Source organism: Lynx canadensis, chromosome A3 (genome assembly GCF_007474595.2).
Source record: "Lynx canadensis isolate LIC74 chromosome A3, mLynCan4.pri.v2, whole genome shotgun sequence".
Lineage (NCBI taxonomy): Eukaryota > Metazoa > Chordata > Mammalia > Carnivora > Felidae > Lynx > Lynx canadensis.
The window spans coordinates 23,266,618-23,292,787 of NC_044305.1; the positions used below are offsets into that span (position 1 = coordinate 23,266,618).

The following is a 26,170-nucleotide window of genomic DNA, read 5'->3' on the forward strand; positions in this document are numbered from 1 at the left end:
CCTGACCCCGGGGCACCCTGTCACGGACACCAAAGTCGCCGCCGCAGCTGCCAAGGCTCTCGGCCCTCCTTCACCCAATGTGCGCCGCGGAGACCTCACGGACCCTGCGTGCAGCCGGCGGGCCCCCCGGCGGGATCTAACCTCCTCTGTTATCTGGGCCCGGCTGCTGACGTCATAAAGGAGCCCGTGATCTCTACGGAACTCCCTGACGATGCGTCACAGAGCTAGTCGTGACGTCCCTGGGAGCCTGGCAGTCTCATTCTTTCCCATGTTAAAGCAAGTGATGACATCACATCACTTCCCAGAACTTCCTATCTTCTGCACTTGGTGTGAAAGAATTTCTATCCCCCTTCCTGCTTTGTTTTTCTCCTCAGCTCATATCACCAACATGCTATATATTTTACTTCTATATTTCTTCATTGCCTATCACACCCACTAGAACATAAAAATTTATGAAGGCAGGTATTTTTGTTTTGTTCACTAGTGTATACCCAGGACCTAGATAGGCCTAATGAATGAATGTCACCCAGGGCACATCTAAGAAAATACTCAGTTTCTTTTGCTCTGCAAACCCTTCAGGCCCCTCTTTTCATCCTTGTCATCAGGCTAGGAAACTCTGACCTTAGGATCCGTGGTTCCCTCTCCCAGACCCATATTCACCAAAGGTCTGTGGGCTAAGACTTCATTCAGTATGCACCAAACACCATACCCACACTCAAACCAACCATCTGAGATACTGAAAATGCAATGAGGAATCACAGAAAGTCACAGACAGGAGACCAGAGTTCCCAGAACTCCTGCAACAGAATAGAAATTCAGATTTCCAGGTACAATTTAAGAATCTACTTTAGCATTTCTTGAGTGGGTGCAGGAATGTGCATTTTTAACAACCACATGTGTGATCCTCATTAAGGACCACACTTTGAAAAGCAATGCAGAAATAAAGAGAGAGGAAGGATGGAAGGAAGGAAGGAAGGAAGGAGGGAGGGAGGGAGGGAGGGAGGGAAAGTAATGCAGTGCATATGCACATTACATAGCTAGGCAAATAGGTCCAGAAAGGGGAAAGGACTTTCCGGAGACCACACAGTGCATAATAGAGATTAGAATTCCAAAATCCTGCCCTAGAGCCTAGTACTCTTTCTGCCACATCCCATCTTCTTTGGAATGTTAGGAAGTGAAGTGTCAGTTCTTAGGGGGGGGGGGGTGGAGTGGGAGTGAGAACTTGCCAGGTTGTGTTCCTGCCCAGAAGGGGAGGTGCCTGCATTAGTTTCCAGAAGGGGTGGCTTCAATACCTTGCTTGATTAGATGTCACAGAGTTCAGGGGTAAAGGGAGGGAAAGGCCAGGGCACTGTGAACTAAGAATTCTGGTCCCCCTTTTGGCTTCCTTTGGATCTCAGTGCCCCCATACATCAGCGGAGGAGGGGAAGCCCTCCCCCAACATCTGGAATCTTGAGGTCTAACCTGGACCTTGCTTAGAAACAGAACAACCTATGCCTGTTTGTCTGGTGTTTTATAGACCTCAAAACTCAATTGAGCAGCCTACACCTGGGACACAGAACAAGGCTTTCCAACCCCACTATTGAGTTGAAGAAGCTGAAGCACAAGGAGGCATCATGTCTGGCTTAAGGCCACACAGCAAGACCTAGCTCCTCTGATGGTCTAAATTTTATGTCTGCTGCCACCTAATACATTCCTCGTACACAGGTCAAAATGACAGATCACAGGTCCCAAAACACACCCTGCATTCCTTCCCACTGCCTGGATGTCCGTCTCTGCTCAACTCCTGTCCTTAAAGTCCATTTTATTTCTTTTATTATTTCTTTTTTAAAGTAGGCTCCATGCTCAGTATGCGGCTTGAACTCATCACCCTGGATCAAGAGTCATATGCTGTACTGACTGAGCCAGACAGGTGCCCCCTCAAAGCCCATTTTAAGCACCTCTGGCCTCCCTCTTCTTGAGCTCCTGAGTCCTGACCCTTTCCTGCTCTGATGGGAATTACAGTCTTTCTAGGCCTTGTTTGATGTTGGAGTCCATGAAGCTACTGGAAGACAGAGAACATGTCCAATTCACCGCTGTGGCTGCACCCCTTCCCCCACAGGGTAGCATAGCACAAGTCCTACATATAGGAGGTGTCATTAAATAGAATAACTAAATAGATGGCCAGGATACACACTCAACACATAGTTACAATCATACATGGGTTCAAACTACCAGATACATTCATTCCTTCATTCAGTAAAAATACTGCGCATCTGTTTAAGGATATGGGAGGAGCTTAATGTGCAGCATGCACAATTACTCAATATTTTATAGGCAAGTTCAAGAGTTTGCAGACTCCCTGCAGCCTATCTATGTAAGACCCCAAGTTAAGGACCTCTGTTTTCTGGTTAGGAAGTGTTTTGAATACCTGCTATGTGCAAGCTAGGGACACACATTCAACCACTCATTATTTCAAATGTGTTGAATGCCTGTAGTACTAATGCTGGGGGCTCGGGGATTCATTTATCAATCCGCCCATTTATTTAAAAAGTTTTTTGGGGCGCCTGGGTGGCTCAGTCGGTTAAGCGTCCGACTTCGGCTCAGGTCACGATCTCACGGTCCGTGGGTTCGAGCCCCGCGTCGGGCTCTGGGCTGATGATGGCCCAGAGCCTGGAGCCTGCTTCCGACTCTGTGTCTCCCTCTCTCTCTGACCCTCCCCCGTTCATTCTCTGTCTCTGTCTCAAAAATAAATAAATGTTAAAAAAAAAAAAATTTAAAAAAAAAAAAAAGTTTTTTGAGGGTCTACCATGCACCAGACCCTGAGCTTGGCATTGAGGACAGAGAGATGAAAAAGGAGCACCATGAGACCCGTGCCCTTGAGGCCTCATTGGCTAGTGGGGACAAACTAGGGTCCTGTCTTTCCCCTTGGCTCCATCCCCACCCTATCCCAGCTCCCACTTCACAAGGGTGGATGCAGGGTGGAGGCTGAAGCTGGAAGAGGCAGGGAGGACAGAGCAGACCACAGCGACCTTACCTCCTTCTCTCAGTCCTTCAGCTCTCTCTTCACCCATGACTCCCCAAGCCTGCCTGTGTGTTTGACTAAAGGGCAGGGATTGCTGAACTTGCTGGGTGAGTCCAGTGAGTCAGAGGTGATTCAGGTGAACAGGCAGGTTGGCAGGAGGGCAGACGGGCAGAGGGAGAGCCAGTGGCCCGGGGACAATGGCTCTGATCGTGCGTGTGCGGCGACTGACGGGGCTGCCAGGCAGCCATGACCGACAAGTGAGGCTCAGCTTCCGGGGTGAGGCTTATAGGGGTGCTCTAAGGATTTTTGCAACTGGGGCGCTCCCATTCCTCCTCCTTAGGCCCCCCAATCCAGTGCCTAGGCATCTCTCCAGTCTGTCTCTTCTCTCCTCTAGCCCATTTCTCTGCCTCTTTCCCCTCCATCTACTACCTTTCTCCATGGGTAAGCCCAGCCCAGGGGGACTGGACCCTGTGCTGGGTGTGTATGTGTGTGATTTGTGGGAAGGGGCTGATAACTGACTAGTTTTGATTCTGAGCAGGCTTCACCCAGAAAACAAGGAAAATTCACTGTGGTCAAGAAGCAGATATTGGTGAGGTGAGTGGGGTTGGGCCCTGGATAGGGAGACATTGATCTGTGCTCATTTAAGTCCCTCCTCAGATGAGTTGGGGGGCATATTCCTGGTTTTGGGGGACTGTGTTCTCAGGAAGTGGAGTTAGTCTCTCAGGCTTGAAAAGACAAGACTGGGGGGATTAGTTCTTGATTGGTAGTTACCCTCAGATCAGCCCTAGTTTGCAGTCAATCCTGTGTTGGGGGGAGGGGTTGTTCCAGGTTTGGGACATTGGTCATCAAGTTAGCTCCAACTTTGGAGGGTTGGATCCTATCTCCTGGCTAGGATAGGCTCTGGATTGGGGGTCAGGGTAAGTCCAGCATTGTGTGTCACAAGATTCCTCTTATCTCCAGCTGTTCCACTGGCCACACTACGGGGCTCCGCTGGCTGCGGAATGTCTGTCTGTGCAGGTGGTTAACTGCAGCCGTGTGTTCAGCCCCAGGTGAGTAGGCCTGGGGAAGCCAAGGATGCAGGTGGGGCTGGACATGGTAAGAGGGGATATTCCCCTGGGTCATTCTTTTACCCCCATGCCACATCCCCAGGTCTCTGGGGACTCTGGTGATCTCCCTGCAGCAGCTACAGCGTACTGGGCATTTGGTGCTACGGGAGGCCCTAGTGGATGAGAATCTGCGGATATCCCCGGTGAGTCTCACCAGTCCTCAGCCTGCCACCCTCAAGCCTGAGTGTCCTTCTAGATAAGAGAGTTCCATTTTTCAGAGAGGAAAACCCAGATCCAGACAGGAGTGGTAACAAGGCCTCCCAGCCAGGGCTTCTTTCATTGTAGCCCTTGCCTTAGTCCCACATGGGCCAAGAGCCATTCTGTGCTGCTCCCTACCCGGTACAGACTCAGTTCTTGTGGGAGGCAGAGATGAACCTGACTGAATTTTCCTGGTGTTTCATGGAGGGTCATCTAACCTGGTAGGAATGGACCTGGGTTCAAATCTCAGATCCACCATTTCCCTACTGATAACCTGAACAAGTTATTTAGCTTCACCAAACTGTTTCCTCATTTACCTTATATGGAGTCATAGGAAATGTTGAACTTTTCAATCAGTCTGTTGTTTGTTGAGCTCTGATTATAAGCTGTGCCGTGTGTGTTGTGCTGGGCAATAAGGATTGAGTGGTGAGCAAAACCAGATAAGGATTTGCCCTCTTAGAGTTCTGTATCTAAAGAGAGAGGCAAATATTAAACAAATATTCACACAAATAAATGCAAAATTGTCACAGATGTGTGTTACAAAAGAGCTGGTAGGACCCTGGGAAAGGGTATAACCAAGGGATGTAACCTATATGGGGGTCAGCAAAAATTCCCTGAGGAAGTACTGGTTGAACTTGGAATGGAAGGATGACAGGAGTTAACTAAGTGGGAGGGGAGAAGGTTTCAGGCAGAAGAACTGGCATATGCAAAATCCCAGTGCTCTGAGAGATCATAACTGGGGTGCAGGGCAGGAGCAGACCCCATATTAGATAGGACTGGAAAGGTTGGCAGGAGTCAGACCATGCAGAGCTATGAGGGCCACAGTAATGAATTTCCAAGAGCAACGAGAGAATTTTAGAGTCATGTTTGGCCTCTTCAAGAGGTAACATGCTCATGCTAAGTTTTTCATAGGTTGTAGTTAGTCAATATTATTAATGACCAGAGAGGAACCACAAAGTCACCACGGATGCAGGCCAGGAGGGTCTCTGTTTATAGGTGGAGTAAAAGGCATTGTCCTTGGACTTCTCTTAGCCCGAGACAGTTCAGGGGGCTCTAGGGCACATTGTGTGTCTGTTTTCAGATCCACGTGGAACTTGACCTGAAGTATCAGCCCCCAGAGGGTGCAGCTGGAGCCTGGGCAGAGGAGGACTTTGGAGCATCCATCCGGGACAGGTACCCCACCTCTTGCCCCCTGCAATCTAAGCAAGGCCTGATTGTCCCAGCCCAGGTAGGCCTTGGGAAGGCAGAAGTGGTACCTAATTCCTCTCTGGATCTGCTGGATGTGGTGACCCTTGGCCCTGTGCTGCCTGGGTTGCAGCTCTGTAGTCAAGCCTGGCCCCTCACTCCTTTCATTTATCCTCCTTCTAGCTCAGAGCTGATCATCCCCAACGTGGGCTTCCAGGAGCTGGAGTAAGTATGTGGGGATGGTCTGGGGTTACCAAGTCAGTCTTGGTTGGGATTTAGGAGTCAGTGATATGGGGTCAGTCCCACCGTCTGGGATCAGTATTGGATCAATTCCAGGGTGAGAAGTCAGTTCTAGAATCAGGGGTCAATTCCGGAATTAGGGATCCCAGATTAGGGGTCAGTCCTGGGAATAGTGGGGTCAGCCTAAGGGTCAGAGGTCAGTCCTAGGATCAGGGAAATCAAGGGTGCCCAGAGAGGAGGGACAGGTTCCAGACATGTCCCTTGAAGGCCTTTCCTATCAGGCCTGGGGAGGCCCGGCTGGAGCGGCAGGCAGTGGCATTGGGCCACAGGCTAGTTCGAGGCCTAGCTCAGCAGGACAATGAAGATGGTGAGCTGGAGCTGGAGCTGGATCTGGAGGACGAGCCTGATGTGGAGCTTTCTGGAGTTGTGTTCAGCCACCTCAGGAGGTAACTTGTACCCACACCTGCTCCCATACCCACCAGTGTGTCAACCTTAGGCACTTATTCATGTAGGCCCATGCTCATCCACACTCACAAACAGCCCCAGGGTATGGGTGAGGAGTGGATGTCCTGGAGTTAAGGCATAGACACTGCCACATTCACACACACAGTTACACTGGCACACATAGAGCTTCTGGAGCCCATGTAGGGGACGAAAGCTTGAGGAGGGTAGGGAATTTTGTCTCTTTTGTTCACTGCAGTGTCCCAGGACCTAGAATAGTGTTTGTTGGTACATAGTAGGTGCCCAACAAATCTTTGTTGAATGAATGAATGGTTTCAGGGCTCCAGGAATGAGTCACATTCTGGGTGTAGGGTTGAGATGGATGCAAGACAGACTGGAAGGATTCAGAATCCAGAAGAGAGGAGATCTTATCCCTAGCACTGAGCAAAAGTACGTAGGTGATAGGGGAGAGGAAGTGAAGTGAGAGCTGACCTTGTACTTCTGGCAGTCGCACCCGGGGCCTGGCTCGAGGGGATCCTTTCCAGATGTCCAGAGCTCAGGACTTCCAGGTACCACTCTTCCTCTAGACCCTAGCCGTTGGTGAATACCACCCACTCTCCACACACGTGGTTCCCCTGCCCTCCTCCTTACTTGGCAGGGATGGCTTCCTTTTCTCCTCCTTCTGCACCCTTCAGATAGGGGTTACAGTGCTGGAGGCCCAGAAGCTGGTTGGAGTCAACATTAACCCCTATGTGGCAGTGCGTGTGGGGGAGCAGCGCCGAGTGACCGCCACGCAGCGCGGGACTAATTGCCCCTTCTACAACGAGGTGTGTGCGACCAAGGAAGAATGGGGCTTGACAAGAGAATGGGAAAGACCCAGCATGTACCCAGTCCGCAGAGGGGACGTGGCCTAGGTGGAACTGAGCAAGTGCCTGCGGTCAAGAGGGGCTTGATGAAGGAGAGGGTACAAAGAGGCGCCAGCAGGGGAAGGAGAGCGTTCTTTTTGCAAGAGGCAGGGGCCAGCTGGCGTGAACCCTTCGCATATTACCAATGTTCTTTCGCCTCTCTTGTTTCCCCACTTCAACCTAGTACTTCTTGTTCGAATTTCATGAGACCCGGCTTCACCTCCAAGACTTGCTGCTGGAGATCACGGTAAGGCGGGTAGGGATGAGGGGTTTCCGCCAGAGAACGGAGGATACCGAAGCTCCAAAACTAACACCATTTTCCCCCAGGCTTTCCATTCGCAGGCCCTTCCCTTTATGGCCTCCCAGATAGGCACCTTCAGGATGGACCTGGGCATTATCTTCGACCAGCCAGGTAGCGAACCCTCTCCTGCTTTAGACTCATCTGCACCAAGGGGAACTGACCCTCCGGGCACTGATCCCTAGATACTAACTTCGGAGAGAGAAGCCTCTTGGGAAGGTGGACTTCCATGTACTGCCTCTCCTCCCTACCGAGTCCGACACGAATTCGGGTCAGTGCAGCCCGCCGGTCTCCTCTGACCCGTGGCCTGCCCCTCCGCCCCTCCGCCCCTCCGCCCCTCCGCCCCTCCGCCCCCAGATGGCCACTTCTACCAGAAATGGGCTCCGCTGCACGACCCTCGGGACACCCGCGCTGGGACCAAAGGCTTCGTCAAAGTCACTTTGTCCGTGCGGGCGCGCGGGGATCTGCCTCCTCCGCTACCAGCCCCGGGCCCAGGTCACAGTTCGGACATCGAGAAGTGAGCTGGGGTGAGGGTGGGGGTAAGAATAAGACCGGGCGTGGCCTCCGGGACGCCGTAGCGGGGGTGGAGAAGCCCGACACCGCGGCGTTCCGCGGCCTCAGCGCCCCACTCCCTTAGGAACCTGCTCCTGCCACGCGGGGTGCCGGCCGCGAGGCCGTGGGCGCGGCTGCGCGTGCGCGTGTACCGGGCCGAGGGGCTGCCCGCGCTGCGCCCGGGGCTGCTAGGCAGTCTGGCCCGCGCCCTGCAGGACCAGCGCGTCCTCATGGACCCCTACGTGCGCGTGTCTTTCCTGGGGCAGCAGGTAAGTCCCTCCCGTCCCCACTCGGCCGAGGCGCGGGCCCCGGTGCCGTGCTGACCCCACTCCGCCGCGGCCCCCAGGGCGAGACGTCTGTGCGCGGCGAGGCGGCGGCGCCCGAGTGGAACGAGCAGCTGAGCTTCGTGGAGCTCTTCCCGCCGCTGACGCGCGGCCTCCGTCTGCAGCTGCGGGACGACGCACCCTTGGTCGATATGGCCATCGCCACGCACGTGCTAGACCTGAGGCAGATCTCACACCCGGGCCGCGCGGGTGAGCGCCTGCGGCCAGCGCTTGCTGCCTCCGCCTGGTCCTGCCCGCCCTGGGTCCCTCCCCTGGCCGCAAACTCCAGCCCTGCTATCCCGCTCCGCCCCTCCACCCAGCACCAAGCCGTCCCCGCCCTTCGGGGCCTCACCTGTCGTCCCCAGACTACAAACCCCACTCTCGGTTTGCCTCTGTTGACAAAATTCTACGGACGGCCGCATATCCAGTAGCCGCGCCAGCTGTGCTCTCCCTGAAGATTTGCACGCAGAGAAAATAAACCCACTCACATCTTGCGTTCACCCCGCCCCTCTCGGGATCACCTATAGCTCCGCCCCAATCGTGACTCCACCCCCAGAACTCGGGCTTCTGCAGTAGAGCTACGGGTTGTTTGTCCCAAGGGCCTTTGGGAGCTGGGGTAGATTAGATGTGCTCTCGGGTTTTGGTCCGTAGCTGTCGGTCCGCAGCTGTTCTCAGACTTCCCTCTCAGAGCTGCCAAAGTCCAATCCGACTCCCTGCCCCCTTGGACTTGCAGGAGATAAGAGTATGCTGCATAGACTGACCTAGTACCCATCTGCCCCGTGCTTCCCTCCAAAACGCTGTTCTTGTCCCCCACAGCGGGGTTTAACCCCACTTTCGGCCCGGCATGGGTGCCTCTCTATGGCTCTCCCCCCAGTGGGGGACTCCGGGATGGTCTTCAAAGTCTCAATGAAGGCCTTGGCCAAGGCATTTGGTTCCGCGGCCGCCTGCTGGTTGCTGTGTCCATGGAAGTATCGGAAGGGAGAGCTGAACCTGAGCCTCCCCAGGCCCCACAGGGGCCCAGATTGTCCAGGCTCATGAGAAAGAAGAAGAAAGCCAGGGGGGGCCAGACCCCAACCGGGATCCCACAGCACCTGGATGCCAGTCCCAGTGGTGATGGTCCTGAGATTCCTGGTGCCATGGAGGTGGAGGTGGAGGACTTGCTGCCTCTGCCAGAGGTGGGAGCTGGGGTTTTAGCAAAGGGAGGGGGTCACTCTCAGCTCTGGAGTAACTGGCTCCCTGGCATTAAACACAGGGGTGGAGTCTGAATTTCTGGGCCTGGATAAAGAATGCAGTGTGTGTATACATGTGCTCTTGTGTATATACATATGTGTGTGGGGGGGGGGGGCTGAGCACTGAAAGGTAGGATACTTGTAGTGGTATTTCTAGGTCTTGGTTGCAGTCTTTCTATCAGCATTGTGGCCAAGCAAAGTTCGGATTGCAACCTGGGTGGGTGGGGGCTGACTGCCGTCTGACCCTCCTTCCTCAGAATGCCCTGGCGCCCTTGCAAGATTTCCTGCTCTTCGGTGTGCTTTTTGAGGCCACCATGATTGACCCTGCCTTGGCCTCCCAGCCCATCAGCTTTGAGATCTCTATCGGTGTGTGGCCTAGCTGAACCCCTGAGGGTCATGGGTTTAAGGGTGGGGATTCTTGTTCCAGACTTAGGCCCCTGGAAGGGAAATTGACCTTCAGTAAGGGGTGGGCTCTGGCTTTTATCGAGGCAGAGTTAGTTTGAAGGAGGGGTCAGACCCTAAGCTGGGTTCCCCCTGACCCTTGCTGCTCTGGGCAGGTCATGCAGGCCGCCTGGAGGAGCAATTGGGCCCAAGGGCCAGGGCTGGGGAGGGAGCGGAGGGCAAGGCCGAGGAGGCACAGCCTCTGCTGGAGACGGAAATGGGAACCGGGCTAGTGTTGGAGGAAGAGCTAGGGACCCCTGCTCAGCGGCCTGAGCCCATGGATGGCAATGGGTGAGTACTCCTGGTGTCTGGAAGGAGGGTGTTGGGAGATCCTCAGTGGCCCAGGACTGCCCCTCGCAGCCTCTGCTCTTCTACCCCCCACCCCCCACCCCTCTGGTACAGGCCGTATTTCTGCTTGCCCCTGCGTCACCGAAAGCCATGTGTGCACGTGTGGAGCCGCTGGGAAGATCACACGTGGCGCCTGCAGAGCACTAACTGTGTGCAGAAAGTGGCCGAGAGGCTGGTGAGAGCGAGGCGGGTGCCCACAGGGAGAGGCTGGGATGTCGGGAAGACTGTGGCCTTTGAAAGGAGCTCTGGAGCGAGGCTAATAGGTAGAGCACCTGGGAGCCAGCATGTCCTAGGTGCAGGGCTAAAGAGCCAAAGAGCTCCGGTGGAACAGAGGAGACCAGAAATTGTGGGAAGACAGGGCTTCAGAATTGATACACCCAGAAAGGGGCCAGGTGAAGGCCATGGGTAGAGCTACTGGGGGCCCAGCCCCACTGCCATGGAGCTGGTAGAGAAAAAGATGGAACCATGACCTGGATGGAGCTGAAGAAGCCCTGGGCATGGAAGTGCGGCAGTGAGTGGGAGAGGCTCTGGAGTGGGGATGTGGTCTAAAAGAGGGAGTCTGCAACCCTTTGACTCTGACCCTCTGGCCCTGTCGCGCAGGACCAGGGGCTGCAGGAGGTTGAGACTCTGCAGCGGAGGCCGGGGCCTGTTGCCTGCACACGGCTCAAGCAGGCGCTGGAAGAGTTGGTGGCAGGGAGCAGGTGAGCTGGGAGCCTCAGCCTCACTGCTGCGGGGCTTCGCGTCAAACTCCAGGGTGAGGGAAACTCGTGGTGGCTGTTTGGAGCCAGGGTGGCTGGAGGCTGCGTTTGCTCCACTCTTCACAGGAGAATAAGGAGATGACGATCCCCATCAAGGGAGCGTCATAGAAACTATTGGGAGTTAGGCCACTCCCCTCCAGTAAACTCCCTTCCAGCTAATCTCCCCTCCTACTTCATGGAGAACATAGAAGCTTCACCTTCCTCCAGCATGTCTACCACCTTGCCAGCTTCTGCACCCATCTGCTCACCTTCCCTCTTGCTATAGTGGAGGAAGGGTCCCTGCTTCCACAGTCATGGCTGTGATCTTGATTTCATCTCTCATCTACGGAGGAACTAGCTCTGCAATTGTCCACTTTCTCTCCTGCAGCATCAACTGGTCCCTAGTTACCAGGTCATTACTGTAACCATGTAAACTTGTTCTAATGACTTCCATCTTTGACCTTCACTGCGCTGAATTCCATAACCTGCTCCCTGCTCCAAATACTTGGGTCTTTTTCTTTTCTTTTCTTTCTTTCTTTCTTTCTTTCTTTCTTTCTTTCTTTCTTTCTTTCTTTCTTTCTCTTTCTTTCCTTCTTTCTTTCATGTTTATTTATTTATTCTGAGAGAGAGAGAGAGAGAGCAAGAGATCATGCGAGTGCTCTGGGGAGGGGCAGAGAGAAAGGGAGAGAGAGAGAATTCCAAGTAGGCTCCATGCTGTCAGCACAGAGCCCCACGCAGGGCTTGATCCCACAAACTGTGAGATCATGACCTGAGCTGAAACCAAGAGTTGGACGCTTAACCGAGTCACCCAGGCACCCCATAAGTGTTTTTCTGATCCTCTTCTCAAAAGAGTTATGAATCCATTTATTCAATAATATTTATGGCACTTACTATGCCAGACACTGTTTTAGGTGCAGAAATAACAGTGAAAAAGCATTCTTTTTTTTTTAAGTTTATTTATTTTGACAGAGACAGAGCAAGCAAAGGAGGGACAGAGAAAGTGGGGGAGAGAGAATCCCAAGCAGGCTCCATGCTGTCAGCACAGAGCCCAATGCGGGGCTCAAATAACAAACTGTGAGATCATGACCTGATCTGAAACCAAGAGCCAGACGCTTAATTGACTGAGCCCCCAGGTGCCCAGTGAAAAAGCATTCTTGCCCACAAAAATTCCTGAAACTTATATTCTGGTGGGGGATAGTGTGGAGGTTGGATAGAAACAAGTAATAAACATATAAACAATAAGGAAGAAATATAAGAATTATGATAAGGATAGTGTTAGGGAGAAAATAAAGCTAGGAAATATTAGAGAGAGGTGTTGCAATTTTAGAAAGGGTGGCAAAGAGGGGCCACTATGAAGTTGATATGAAGAAGTTGAAGGAGCAAGCTGTATCTGTAAGGGTGTTCCAGACAGAAGGGATAGCATGTGCAAAGGCACTGTGGTGAAATATGCCTGGTGTGTTTGAGGAGGAGGAAGGGAACCAGTGTGACTCTAGCACAGTGAGGAGAGTAGATGAGGCTGCAGTGTGTGTGGGGAAAGGAAGATAATGGTGGGGAGAGGCATGTGGAAGCCTCAGTCGCCATTGTAATTACTGTCTGTGGCTTCTTCTCTGATTTACTTGAAGAGCCACTGAATGTTTTGAAAGGAGAAGGGAAGGGATGTGCTCTGACTTATCCTTTAAAAAGGTCAGTGGGGAAGGGATGATATAAGAGAGGAAGCAAAGAGATCACTAAATAGGACATTGTAATAATCCAGGTGACCAATATTGATGAATCTAATTTAGGGTGGTTGCAGTGGACATAGAATGACATGAATGGATTCAAAAGCAATTTGGGCTTTGAAGGTGACACCTCAGTACTTGTGAATAGAAGGTATAGGGGATAAGGAAAAATGTACAGGAAGGAGTCATGAATGACCCTCAAGATCTTGGCTTGCACAACTGTGTAGATGGTGCTATTTACTGAGCTATGGAAAGCAAGTGAAGGAGGAGGTCTGATGTCAGCGAAGGGAATATCAGAAGCTCATTTTGGGGTATGTTAACTTTGAGATTTCTATTAGACTTATAAGCAGATGTGTCTGTTAGGCTGTTAGCTGTATGAGTTGAGGTCTGGGGAGACTTCTAGGCTGGAAATGAAAAACTGGGAGCTGTAAATACATAGATGGAGCTGGATATGACTGTCTAGGAAGCAGAGAAAAGAGAAACTGAGGGGAGTCTGAGTGGCTCAGTCGGTTAAGCATCCACCTTTGGCTCAGGTCATGATTTCATGGTTCATGGGTTCCAGCCCTGTGTTAGGCTCTGTGCTGACAGCTCAGAGCCTGGAGCCTGTTTCGGATTCTGTGTCTCCTTTTCTCTCTGCCCCTCCCCTGCTCGTTTTCTGTTTCCCTCTCTGTCTCTCAAAAATAAATAAACGTTAAAAAAATATATATTAAAAAAAAAAGAGAGAGAGAAACCGAGGATCTGGAGAGCTCCAGCATGTGGAGGTCAGATGAGAGGAGGACTCAGGCAAGGGACTGCTTGTAGGTGGTCACTTTTCTGTCCCCATATTTCAGCTTCTCAGTGTGAACAGATGCACTTGACCCCACACTCCTTCTTGAAAGACTCTGCTGTTGACTTCTATGCCCCTGGTTTTCCTTCTGCTTCCCTTGCTGTTCTTTCTCTTTCACTTGCTCCTTGTCTCTTCTTGACCTCTACATATTCTAAAGGTTCATGTGATTATGTTTCCAGCGCTTTATTCTAAAGCTCTTTTCTCTGTCTACATTCTCTACATTTGTTCCACAAGAGCTACCACCCTTAATCCAGTTTAATTCCTTGTTTGACTTTCTATATAGTGCCATTAAACTGTTTTTCTTTTCACTTTACTGAAATGATTTTATGACTGAAATTATCCTTTGGCAGGGAAATTTCAATGGAAGATTTGTCTGTGTCATATTTTGCTATGTATAGTTTTGGCCAGTATGGTTTTCTTTTTTGGCTATTATTCTACCAGATCCAATTTCCCTAAATCTCATCTTGTGGACCTAAATCTCATCAAGAAGATTTGATTCAGTTTTATTTTATGTTGGTTATTTCTACCCATAGAAGCCTTGGAGCAAAGAGCAATTACTAAGCCAAAAGTGTAACCTCTGGAAGCAGTATTGGATGAAAAATCCTTGGAGTCATTTATTTTCTATCTTTTTGAAAATTTCCATAATAAAAACTTAAGAAATAACCATAGGTCATAAAGGGCCCAAAATATTATGTCTCAAAAATCATTTTAATTTACCCAGAAAATATTTTTTCAGCATCGATTAGGTGCCAGGGCCTGGGGGTACAAGTGGTAATCAAAATGAAGTCCCTGCCTTAGGGACTTTCTATTACTTTTTATTTTGAGACACAGATAAAGCAGAATATGAGAATGGAGAAAGTGGCGGGGGCTGTTTAGAAGGGATGACCAGGGAAGATCTGAGAGGAGGTAACATTTGAGTAGAGACCTGAATGAAGAAGGGAAGTGAGCCATGCGAAGATCTAGGGACCGAACATTCTAGCAGAGGGAGCAGCTCATACAAAGGCCTCGAGGTGGTGATGGGCTGGGTGTATTCACGGAGGAGCAGAAAGGCCAGTGTGATGTGATGGTTGGATTGTGCACGAGGGGAGAGGAATGTTTGATGAGGATAGGGGAGATAAAGGGAGCCTGATTATGTAGGGCTTTCTTAAAAATGCTGTTGTTTGAGATGAGAAACCTCTGGAGAGGAGTGAAATGGTCTGGAAAAGCATTGAAAATATCTCTCTGGATGCCATATTGAGAATATTCATGGGGAGAGTAGGAAAGGAGCATAGTAAGACCAGCTAGGAAGCTGCTGCAATAGTTCTAGGCTTGGACTAGGATGGTCCTGGAAAAGGAGAAAAGTGGTCAGATGCTGAACATATTTTGAAGATGGAGCCTGAACAATATGCTGGTGGATTGATGTGGAATAGGAAGGAAAGAAAGAGTAGTGAAGGATGTCTCTGAAGTTTTAAAGTAAAACAGATTTTGGCAGGGGAGAGGTGTGTGTGGGGGCGGTAATTGGAAATTATGCACTTGGTTTGGGCATGTAATGTTTGAGCTACCATTAGTTAATGTTGGGACTATAAAGCCCATCTGAGCCTTTAGTGTTCATTGGAATCCCCCAGAACCAGCATGCAGATTCTAGCAGCAGGTCTGGGGCAGGGCAGAGATTCTGCATTTCTAACTAGGTGATACCACTGCTGTTGGTCCTGGGCCAGCTTTGAGTAGCCAGGGCAGTAGATAGTTACATAGTAGTGCCTTCTGGGGCTCCAAAGTGAGGCTGGCCTCTATGAAGTTGGGAGTGGTCCATGTACAGAAGCCATCCTTGGCTTAGGAAAGGGACGTCTTTGAGAACATGACTGACAGGAGCTGTGAGGGAGTCTGGGAGGTGGTGGGAGGCCTGCTCTGAGGGAGGTGGTCCCCTAGGGGTCAGCGTTCCTTCCTCTGACTCCCACCTGCCATGCCCGCTCCTGGTCACTGCAGACAGTTTTGCCATGGTGCTGAGCGCAGGACAATGACCCGGCCCAATGCCCTGGATCGATGCCGAAGGAAACTGCTTGTGCACAGCCTGGTACGGTCTGGGGAAGGGGGATCAGGGGCACCTAGCTGGGGCCCTTCACTCATGTTTCTTCCTGTCCTTCCAGAACCTGTTGGCAAAGCAAGGACTGCGGCTTCTACGGGGTCTGAGACAGGGCAACGTGCAAGAGAAGGTGGCCTTGTCCAAGAAGCTCTTGGCCAAACTGCGCTTCCTGGCCCAGGAGGTAACACCTGGCCACCTATTTCCCTACCCTGCACACCCTGGTGGTGATGGTTGCACAACACTGGTTGATGCACAGCAATGTACTACTGAACTGTACACTTAAAAATGGTTGCAGAGGTAAGTTTTATGCAATGTGTATTTTACCACAATTAAAAAAAAAAACAGGAAAAAAAAAAAAAGAAGTCAGGTTGGACTTTGAGGTTGCCTGTGGGGCATCCAAGAGAGATATGTCTAGGAGGCAGGTGGCTCTATGGATCTGGGGTTTAAGGGTATGTGTCAGGGCTAAGATGGATGCTTTGTCCATCGGACCAGTGGAAGCTGCAGCACAGGTGGTCTCAGCTCCATCCATGACCCAGTTCTCTGCCCACAGCCCCAGCCACCCCTCCCAGATGTGCTAGTCTGGATGCTCAGTGGGCGGCGCCGAGTGGCCTGGGCCCGGATCCCTGCCCAGGATGTGCTGTTCTCTGTGGTCGAGGAGGAGCGAGGCCGGGACTGCGGGAAGATCCAGAGTCTGCTGCTCTCGGTGAGGGGTGTGGGTTGCTGGAGACTGGAGTGGGGTGAGGCTCCTAGGGTGGGGGCAGGGGGCATGAAGTGGAAGGCTGTGGTTCCCATCAGGGTGTCCCCAAACTCTTTGTTGTATTTAAAAAAACTTAAAATTTTCTTATTTAAAACTTTTTTTTCAATTAAAAAAAATTTAAGTTATAAAATGTCTTATTTTAATTTTTAAATTTTTTACATTTAATATTTACTTAAAGATTATTATTCTTTTTAAAAGTATACGTGAACTCTTTTCAATTATCCTAAAAGCCAAAAGGAGATTGTACCTTTACCTAGGTCCACTTTGATGTGAGAAAAACACCAAGTTTTGTCAGCTCTGGGCCTGCACTGGCCCTTTTGCTGACCAGGCTCTGATAGACCGTCAGGTGACCAGAATGGGAGAGTGATGAGTCTGTTCCTTATAAGTACAGCTGGTTTGGGGGCAAAATGCTTCTAATCAAGGTGTCCCTGGAATAGATGCCAGCAAAGGTCCCTAGTGCTAAGAAGCAGTGACTGTTGGGGTAGGGAACAGGGCATCTAAATGTGTTGGGGCTCAGAGGACAGAGGGGGTAAGCGTGGGGTGTGGCAGTGAAGAGCTTAGAGTGCATTTTGGGGGAATGGGGTTTGGTATAGGAAGTGACGGTGTTGGGGCCAGAGGACTAGGTTATGGGAGTGTTCAGGGTAATGGGTACTGGATAGACGGCATGGAGTGGGGTGTAGGGATAGGGTACAGGGAGTACTCTTTGGCTTCGGCACTGGGAAGTGGTCTGGTGATACAGAGAGTATGGGCACACCCTGGGGGTGCAGGGACAGGTCTAGGGGGGTGGTAAGAGGTGGGGCCTAACATGCCACCTCCCTGCAATAGGCACCTGGGGCAGCTCCAGGCGAAGTCTGTGCCAAGCTGGAGCTCTTCCTGTGGCTGGGGCTGGGCAAACAAGCCAAGGCCTGCACCTCAGAGCTCCCTCAGGACCTGCTGCCCGAGCCCTCTGCGGGGCTGCCCCACCACCTGTGCCGGGATGGTGAGTACAGCTCGACACTTGCCTCACGTGCGGGGCTAGATGCTCAGCTGGGGGTTTGGAGGGGTCTGGGGTCAGGGACTCCGGTGGTCCCCTGAACAAACATCTCTTTCTTGCCCCCACCGCAGACTTCAGCTACTTCCAGCTCCGGGCCCACTTGTACCAGGCCCGAGGGGTGTTGGCAGCAGATGACAGTGGGCTTTCGGACCCATTTGCTCGAGTCCTCATCTCTACCCAGTGCCAGACCACACAGGTGAGGGCTGCACTGGGATGTTGTGGGAAGCGGGGGGCTCTGGGAGACAGAGTGGGGTGAGGGCTGAGCTTTTCCTCAGGCCCTAAGTCTCTTTTCCTGCTCTGGATTTTCAGGACAGGATACTGGATTGAGCCGCCCTGGTTTAGAGGGTGGTGTAGAACTAGAGGGCCTTCTGGATGAGGAATTGTTTTGAGGGGTTGACTGTAGGATTAGTCCCAAGGGTGGCAGTTTACAGTTAGGGGGACCAGGCTCCAACCCCACTCTGGCGGGCTGTTTCATCTTCACCACACTCTCCCTCCTTTTGTGGTAAACAGCTGCTTAAAGTATCACTTCAGGGCAAGAGTGCTCATGTGGGATGTATGTTGGAGATTCCTTTGATGCCTGCCTTTGACTCCCTCTCTGCATGGCCCCCAAGGTCCTGGAGCAGACGCTGAGTCCCCTGTGGGATGAGCTCTTGGTGTTTGATCAGCTGATTGTAGACGGGAGGAGGGAGCATCTGCAGGAGGAGCCTCCATTAGTGGTCGTCAATGTCTTTGACCACAATAAGTTTGTGAGTGTGGCCTGGGCCCCATCTGTGTTCCCACCCCCGAGTGCCCCCCACTCCTCATCTTGATGCTCCCTTCCCCTGGCTCTGGAGCATCTTCTAGTTTTGTCTTAACTGCCCTGCTCTCTGCAGGGCCCCCCTGTGTTCCTGGGAAGGGCACTGGCCACCCCGAGGGTGAAGCTGACAGAGGACCCTTACCAACGCCCTGAGCTACAGTTCTTCCCCCTAAGAAAGGGGCCCCGGGCAGCTGGAGAGCTCATTGCCACCTTTGAACTCATTGAACTGGACTACAGTGGCCGGTTTGAGGTTAGAATACCCTGGCCTAGCCGGTACAGGCTGTGGACTCATATTCTATCAGGTTGTCTGCCTCCAGAGAATATGGAACATGGGCATGTCCTGGGATTACCCCTCCAAGTATTTTACCCCCAGAAAATGCAGGCTGCAGATCTGTCTTGCAGTCACCTCATTGGACTTCCCAACTTCAGGGAACATTAGAAGTACACATATCGTGGGTTCCTTTTGCCAGGCCTTCCACCCTAGAGACAGACCCCAGGCTGCAGCTTGATCCTCATGCCTCAGACACCCACCTTCCTGTGCATGACTGCTTCCTGAGATATGCCCCTCCTTTCCATCCAGCCTTTTTAGTTCCTCTGGATTTATATTTCACTGGCAGCTCTCAATATCCCTTCCCCAAGCCCACATTTCCCTCCTTTGGCCTGATTCCTCCTTGACCTCTGATCTCTTGCCCCCTGCAGCCCTCAGTGCCCAGTGATGTAGAGCCCCAGGATCTGACACCACTGGCCGAGCCCCTCTCCGGGCGCCTGTCCCTGCCACCTAACGTGCGTCCAGTACTCAGGGAGTTCCGTGTTGAGGTATCGTCAGTCACACATCCCTCCCACCCCCACCACATACACACACACACACACACACACACACACACACACACACACACCTGGGTGCCTTCTGTCAAGTGCAGGCCCCTGAATTTCTCACTTCCTGACCCCAGGTGCTGTTCTGGGGTCTGAGGGGTCTCGGCCGTGTGCATCTGTTTGAAGTGGAGCAGCCCCAGGTTGTGCTGGAGGTGGCTGGGCGACGTGTGGAGTCGGAGGTCCTGGCCAGTTACCGTGAGAACCCCAATTTCACTGAGCTCGTCAGGCATCTGACAGTGGTGAGGACATGGGCTGGGAGCAAGAAATGCTGGGTTAACAAGTGAAAGGGCAGTGGGATGGTGAATTCCTAGCCAGTCATCTTAGGTTAATCAAGGGATCAGCAAATATTTTTAAATTAATATTATTATTTTTTTTTTTTAATTTTTTTTCAACGTTTTTTTTATTTATTTTTGGGACAGAGAGAGACAGAGCATGAACGGGGGAGGGGCAGAGAGAGAGGGAGACACAGAATCGGAAACAGGCTCCAGGCTCCGAGCCATCAGCCCAGAGCCTGACGCGGGGCTCGAACTCACGGACCGCGAGATCGTGACCTGGCTGAAGTCGGACGCTTAACCGACTGCGCCACCCAGGCGCCCCTAATATTATTATTTTTAATTTACATCCAAATTAGTTAACATATAGTATAATGATAACTTCAGGAATAGAATTTAGTGATTCATCATTACATATAACACCCAGTGCTCATCCCAACAAATGTCCTCCTTAATGTCCCTTGCCCATTTAGCCCATCCCCCACCCCAAACCCCTCCAGCAGCCCTCAGTTCGCTCTCTGTATTTAAGTCTCTTATGGTTTGTCTCCCTTCCTGTTTTTATACTGTTTTTGCTTCCCTTCCCTTATGTTCATCTATTTTATATCTTAAATTCCACATAAGACTGAAATCATATTTGTCTCTCTCTGACTGACTTATTTCACTTATTGCTAGAGTAATATACTCTAGTTCCATCCATGTTGTTGCAAATGGCAAGATTGCATTCTTTTTGATTTCCAAGTAATACTCCATTGTATATGTATACCACATCTTCTTCTTCTTTTTTAGTGCTTATTTTTGAGAGAGAGAGAGAGACAGAACATGAGTGGGAGAGGGGCAGAGAGAGAGAGGAAGACACAGAATCCGAAGCAGGCTCCGGACTCCAAGCTGTCAGCCCAGAGCCTGATGCAGGGCTCAAACTCATGAACTGTGAGATCATGACCTGAGCCAAAGTCGGACACTTAACCAACTGAGCCACCCAGGCGCCATTCATCTTTATTCATTCATTATTCAATGGACATTTGGGCTCTTTCCATACTTTGACTATTGTTGATGGTGCTACTATCAACATTGGGGTGCATGTGCCCCTTTGAATCAGCTCTTCTGTATCCTTTGGATAAATACTTAGTAGTGCAATTACTGGGTCGTAGGGTAGTTCTATTTTTAACTTTTTGAGGAACCTCCATACTATTTTCCAGAATGGCTGTACCAGTTTGCATTCCCACCAGCAGTGCAAAAGGGTTCCTCTTTCTCTACAGCCTTGTCAACATCTGTTGTTGCCTGAGCTGTTAATGTTGCCATTCTGACAGGTATAAGGTGGTATCTCATTGTGGTTTGGATTTGTATTTCCCTGATGATGAGTGATGTTGAGCATTTTTTCATGTGTCTGTTAGCCATCTGGATGTCTTCTTTGGAAAAGTATCTATTCATGTCTTTTGCCTGTTTCTTCACTGGATTATTTGTTTTTTGGGTGTTGAGTTTGATCAGTTCTTTATAAAGATATAACCCTTTATCTGATATGTCATTTGCAAATATCTTCTCCCATTCTGTCAGTTACCTTTTAGTTTTGCTGATTGTTTCCTTCGCTGTGCAGAAGGTTTTTATTTTGATGAGGTCCCTATAGTTCATTTTTGCTTTTGTTTCCCTTGCCTCTGGAGACATGTCAAGTAAGAAGTTGCTGCAGCCCAGGTCACAGAGGTTGTTGACTGTTTTCTCCTCTAGGATTTTGATGGCTTCTTGTCTTACATTTAGGTCTTTCATCCATTTTGAGTTTATTTTTGTGTATGGTATAAGCAAGTGGTCCAGGTTCATTCTTCTGCATGTTGTTGTCCAGGTTTCCCAACACCATTTGCTGAAGAGACTGTCTTTTTTCCATTGCATTCTTTCCTGCTTTGTCAAAGATTAGTTGGCCGTACATTTGTGGGTCCATTTCTGGTTCTCTATTCTGTTCTATTGATCTGTGTGTCTTTTTTTTTAATTAAAAATTTTTTTTAATATTTATTTTTTGAGAGAGTGTGAGTCAGAGCACAAGCAGAGGAGGGGCAGAGAGGGAGGGAGACACAGAATCCAAAGCAAGCTCCAGGCTCTAAGCTGTCAGCACAGAGCCCAATGTAGAGCTTAAACCCAAGAACCATGAGATCATGACCTGAGCTGAAGCCGAACGCTCAACTGACTGAGCCACCCAGGTGCCCCTATGTGTCTGTTTTTGTGCCAGTACCATACTGTCTTGATGATTACAGCTTCGTAATACAGCTTGAAGTCTGGAGCAAATTTTCTTTTTTTTTTTTTTTTATTTTTATTTTTATTTTTTTTTTTTCAACGTTTATTTATTTTCGGGACAGAGAGAGACAGAGCATGAACAGGGGAGGGGCAGAGAGAGAGGGAGACACAGAATCGGAAACAGGCTCCAGGCTCTGAGCCATCAGCCCAGAGCCCGACGCGGGGCTCGAACTCGCGGACCGCGAGATCGTGACCTGGCTGAAGTCGGACGCTTAACCGACTGCGCCACCCAGGCGCCCCATGGAGCAAATTTTCTATAAAAAGACAGATAGTAAATATTTTAGGCTTTGTGGGCCAAACAGTTTCAGTTGCAATTACTCAACTCTGTAATAGTAGCATGAAAACAGACATAAACAGCAAGTAAATGAATAAGTATGACTGTGTTCCAATAGAACTTTATTTATAAGAACAGGTAGTGGGCCAGATTTGGCTTACAGGTTATAGTTTGCTGATCTCTGGATTAATCCATGAACTGGTGGTACTCTCTTGGCTCTGTTGAATGAGTGGCTTAGGTAAGTGTCATGCAATATAGGTCACAAAGAATCTATCTAGTGTCTGAGACACCAGGGGCAAAGAAATGCATTCTTTGTATAATTTGTAATTTCTGTAGTATGGACTTTGGATTCAAATTCTGGCAGTGCCACTTAGGAGCTTGTCAAATCACTTGTCTTAGTTGAGCTTTAGTGTTTTGTTTGTTTAATGATGTTTTTAAAGCTTATTTATTTATTTTGAGAGAGAGAGTGCTAGCACAGTGGGGGAGAGGCAGAGGAGAAAGAGAGAGAGAATCTCAAGCAGGCTCGGTGCTGACAGTGCAGAGCCTGATGATGCAGGGCTCAAACTCATGAACCATGAGATCATGACCTGAGCTGAAACCCAGAGTCAGACACTTAACTGATTGAGCCACCCAGGCGTCCCTATTTGTTTGTATAAAAGAAAAACCTATTTCTGATTTGAAGAAATGTTGAAGATTGAAGGAAATACATCAAATGCTTCTTGCAGGAGTGCTATAGGGAGCCAGTGAGAGAAAGGATCTTGGTGAAAGGGTTTTGTAAACTGAAAAGTGCTGTGCCTATGTGAGGGGGAGACCGGGACAAAGCGTAGTGGTTCCAGACTGCAAGGGGGTAAAACCCCACAAGAACAAACAAACAAAAAACAAAAACAACAAAAACCCTAACACATTCTTGACTCTGTTTCACCTGCAGGAGTTTTCAGTTTGGAAACTTCATTGTGCTATAAGATGGTGAAGCTGGAAGCAGTTTGCTCATTGAACTTCTAGGGAGTGTTTCCTTTCATTTCTTATTTCACAGTGCAAATTGAGGAAATCATATCCCTGTCTCCACCTCTCTCCATTGTGCACTTGAAAAGAATGACTAAGTATTCTTCTGTTGTTTAGGTAGAGTGATCTATAGATGTCAGTTAGGTCAGGCTGGGTTAATAGTGTTATGCAAGCCTTCTTAAAAAAAGTCTTCTTTAGGGTGCCTGTGTGGCTCAGTCAGTTGAGCATCTGACTTCAGTTCAGGTCATGATCTCACAGTTCGTGGGTTTGAACCCCACATCAGGCTCTGTGCTGACTGCTGAGAGCCTGAAGCCTACTTCAGATTCTGTGGCTCCCTCTCTCTGCCCCTCCCCTGCTCACACTCTCTCTCTCTCAAAAATAAACAAACACTTAAAAAAATTAAAAAAAAAAAAAAGCCTTCTTGAAGTGCCTGAGTGGCTCAGTCAGTTAGGCATTGGATCTTGATTTTTTTTTTTTTTCAAAAAATTTTTTTTTCAACGTTTATTTATTTTTGGGACAGAGAGAGACAGAGCATGAACGGGGGAGGGGCAGAGAGAGAGGGAGACACAGAATTGGAAACAGGCTCCAGGCTCCGAGCCATCAGCCCAGAGCCCGATGCGGGGCTCGAACTCACGGACCGCGAGATCGTGACCTGGCTGAAGTCGGACGCTTAACCGACTGCGCCACCCAGGCGCCCCTGGATCTTGATTTTGACTCAAGGTCATGATCTCATGTTTAGTGAGACTGACCGAGTCGGACTCCATGCTGACAGCATGGGACCTGCTTGGGCTTCATTCCCTCTCCCTCTCTCACTCTCTCTCTCTCTCAAAATAAATAAATAAACAATGAAAAAAAAAGCCTTCTTGGTGATTTTCTAACTAGTTGTTCCATCCGTTATTGAGAATATGATATTGAAGTCTCCAGCTATTATTGTTGAATCGTTTTTTTTCCCTTCAATTTTGTCACAGTCTACTTGTATTTTGAGGTTCTGTTGTTAGGTACATATATGTTTACAATTGATAGGGGCGCCTGGGTGGCGCAGTCGGTTAAGCGTCCGACTTCAGCCAGGTCACGATCTCGCGGTCCGTGAGTTCGAGCCCCGCGTCGGGCTCTGGGCTGATGGCTCAGAGCCTGAAGCCTGTTTCCGATTCTGTGTCTCCCTCTCTCTCTGCCCCTCCCCCATTCATGCTCTGTCTCTCTCTGTCCCAAAAATAAATAAACGTTGAAAAAAAAAATTTTACAATTGTTATAGCTTCCTACGAGTTGATCTGTTTATCATCATAAAATGTCCGTCTTTGCCTCTAGTAAAATTTTGTGTCTTAAAGTCCATTTTGTCTGATAGTAAAGCCATTCCAGCTCTCTATGATTACTGGATGCATGATGTATCTTTCCCCATCCTTTTCCTCTCAACCCATATGTGTCTTTTTAAAGAGTATCTTTTAGCACGTAGTTGCATATTTAAAAAAAAAATCCATTGACAATCTCTGCCTTTTGCTTAAAGTGTTTAATAAAGTCAATGTGAAGTGTTGGGGTCCGGGAGCTAACGGTCAAGAAAGAATTCTTGAGACATCTTTGGTGCAAAACAGGTGGTTTTATTAAAGCACAGGGACAGGAATTGTGGGCAGAAAGGGCTGCACTGGGGTTGTGAGGAGTGACTGATTATATACCTTCAGGTTGGAAGAGGGTTAGGAATAGTGTAAATCTCTGAGGAATTTGGAAGCCAAGTTTCCAGGACCTTGAGGGGCTAGCTGCTGTTAGGATAAGGTCATTTACTACTGTCTGGTAAAACCTTAGTCATGATATCAGATGATATCAGTGGGCCATTTGCTTGGAGGATGACTGCTAACATATATCTTTGGGGGGTGGGGTAGAATAAAGGAAGTTTCCAAAGGGATTTTTACAGTAAGGCTAATGTCAAGCTAAGGTTGCCTTTTGCCTCTAGCAATAGAGGCAGTTGAGTTCCTGAAGAAAGGTCACCCTGCCTGTCTTAAGCACTTTGCCAAGGCAAAGGAAATTTAATTTTTTTCTGCATTTCTTTTGTCTTTGTTTTACAAATCAAAGTCACATTTGATGTTATTATTGACATGGTTGGGATTTACATCTGCCATTTTGCTATTTGTTTTCTTTTTCTTTTTTCTTTTTTTTTAATGTTTATTTATATTGAGAGAGAGAGAGATACAGAGCACTTGCAGGTGTAGCCACACACTGAAGAAAAAGTTCTCAGACTCTTAGACGGAGCGGACATGCAGGGCTGCCTCTGCCAGTGAAACAGCAGCAAACTGCACTTGGTCTTTATTTCATGTTCGCCAGATATAAACATCAAAGAATGTCAAAGCATGGGAGGAAAACACAAAGAGCCTCCACACATAGACCAAAGACACATCTGGTGTTTACGTGAAAGCATGCAGGGAAGATGTGCAGTTTCAAGGACTGCTAGGCAATTGCAGTGGGTCTGTTTCCTAACTGGCTCCTGGGAGATCGTGGGGCTCTGGATCTTGTAGTGCTATCGCATTCGACAGCCTTGAGACCAGAACATTGCTGACATTTCAGCAATTACCCCATTTACTTTCCCAGGGCTTACGATACACTCTCTAAAAATAACTCCACAAGCAGGGGAGGGGCAGAGAGAGAGAGAGGGAGAGAGAGAATCCCAAGTAGACTCCATGCCAGCCAGCGCAGAGCCTGACAGTGGGGCTTGATCCTACAAACTGTGAGATCATGACCTGAGCCTAAACCAAGAGTCAGACTTTCAACTGACTGAGTCGCCTAGGCCCCCCTGGTATTTGTTTTCTATATGTCTCATATATTTTTTGTTCCTCCATTACCGCTTTCTTTTGTATTAAATAGATATTTATTAGTGTACTACTTTAATTCCTTTGTTGATCTTTGCTTAGTAGTTGCTCTAGGGATCGCAGTATGTGTGCTGATTTTTCACAATCTACTTCAGATTAATACTAATTCAATTACAGTAAAATTTTTCTCTATTATAGGGCCATTCCTTCTTCCCTCCTTTGTGTGATAATTGTCACATATGTATAAAATAAACCCAACAATACAGTATTTTAATTTTTCCCTCCCCCTTAGGATCCATTGATAGATATAGAATTCCCATATTAAAGGGCATACATATTGCTACGGCTTTAAATCTGCATTAGCAAACTGAGCATTGATCCTTCATATAATAACAACCACCACCACCACATGTTTCTGATAGCACTTTGTTGGCTCCAAAGTAGTTTTGTATCTATTATGTCTTTTGATATTTACAACAGTCTTTTG

General features: G+C 49.3%; 1 protein-coding gene across 1 annotated transcript in view; it reads left to right on the top strand.

Annotated features, from left to right (window-relative positions):
- The first annotated feature begins 3,142 nt into the window (after window positions 1-3,142).
- Window positions 3,143-26,170, top strand: part of LOC115511183 (fer-1-like protein 4) — a 34,318-nt gene continuing 11,290 nt past the window's right edge. Inside the window, exons 1-28 of the mRNA XM_030311755.1 lie at window positions 3,143-3,277; window positions 3,540-3,595; window positions 3,962-4,050; window positions 4,151-4,250; window positions 5,387-5,478; window positions 5,674-5,715; window positions 6,012-6,176; window positions 6,680-6,740; window positions 6,867-6,998; window positions 7,261-7,323; window positions 7,404-7,488; window positions 7,732-7,891; window positions 8,012-8,195; window positions 8,273-8,459; window positions 9,066-9,424; window positions 9,736-9,844; window positions 10,036-10,210; window positions 10,322-10,442; window positions 10,868-10,968; window positions 15,511-15,598; window positions 15,672-15,788; window positions 16,158-16,310; window positions 17,190-17,343; window positions 17,469-17,593; window positions 18,009-18,143; window positions 18,270-18,443; window positions 18,893-19,009; window positions 19,144-19,305. Coding sequence (XP_030167615.1) covers window positions 3,199-3,277; window positions 3,540-3,595; window positions 3,962-4,050; window positions 4,151-4,250; window positions 5,387-5,478; window positions 5,674-5,715; window positions 6,012-6,176; window positions 6,680-6,740; window positions 6,867-6,998; window positions 7,261-7,323; window positions 7,404-7,488; window positions 7,732-7,891; window positions 8,012-8,195; window positions 8,273-8,459; window positions 9,066-9,424; window positions 9,736-9,844; window positions 10,036-10,210; window positions 10,322-10,442; window positions 10,868-10,968; window positions 15,511-15,598; window positions 15,672-15,788; window positions 16,158-16,310; window positions 17,190-17,343; window positions 17,469-17,593; window positions 18,009-18,143; window positions 18,270-18,443; window positions 18,893-19,009; window positions 19,144-19,305 — 3,585 coding nt within the window. The 5' untranslated portion in view covers window positions 3,143-3,198. The remainder of the gene's footprint in view (window positions 3,278-3,539; window positions 3,596-3,961; window positions 4,051-4,150; window positions 4,251-5,386; window positions 5,479-5,673; window positions 5,716-6,011; window positions 6,177-6,679; window positions 6,741-6,866; window positions 6,999-7,260; window positions 7,324-7,403; window positions 7,489-7,731; window positions 7,892-8,011; window positions 8,196-8,272; window positions 8,460-9,065; window positions 9,425-9,735; window positions 9,845-10,035; window positions 10,211-10,321; window positions 10,443-10,867; window positions 10,969-15,510; window positions 15,599-15,671; window positions 15,789-16,157; window positions 16,311-17,189; window positions 17,344-17,468; window positions 17,594-18,008; window positions 18,144-18,269; window positions 18,444-18,892; window positions 19,010-19,143; window positions 19,306-26,170) is intronic.